The sequence below is a fragment of the Egretta garzetta genome, unplaced genomic scaffold (genome assembly GCF_000687185.1).
Source record: "Egretta garzetta isolate BGI_Z169 unplaced genomic scaffold, ASM68718v1 scaffold968, whole genome shotgun sequence".
NCBI classification, from domain to species: Eukaryota; Metazoa; Chordata; class Aves; order Pelecaniformes; family Ardeidae; genus Egretta; species Egretta garzetta.
In genome coordinates, this window is record NW_009260641.1 from 1 (window position 1) to 226 (window position 226).

At 68.1% G+C, this 226-nt stretch overlaps 1 protein-coding gene across 1 annotated transcript in view; it reads right to left on the bottom strand.

Annotated features, from left to right (window-relative positions):
• Positions 1-86: 86 nt before the first annotated feature.
• LOC118452959 (microtubule-associated protein 1S-like) overlaps positions 87-226 on the bottom strand; it is a gene marked incomplete at its 3' end in the record, with an annotated part of 746 nt that continues 606 nt past the window's right edge. The window contains exon 2 of the mRNA XM_035900985.1: positions 87-212. Coding sequence (XP_035756878.1) covers positions 87-212 — 126 coding nt within the window. The remainder of the gene's footprint in view (positions 213-226) is intronic.

Sequence of the window (226 nt, forward strand, 5' to 3'; positions counted from 1 at the left end):
CACCGTGCCGTGACCCCCACCCCCCCCTTCTCCCCAGCACTGGGAGGGGGCTGATCCCACCGCTCCGGGTATCTGGGGGGGCTCACCTGGATGTTGGTGCCCCACTGGTGCTTGCCAGCGAGCAGGGCGTCGAGGAGGGACCGCAGGACGCCCTCCTTCAGGTGGTCGTCACCGCTGACCACGTAGCAGAAGGAGCGGATGCGCCGGAAAAACTCCTCATCCACCG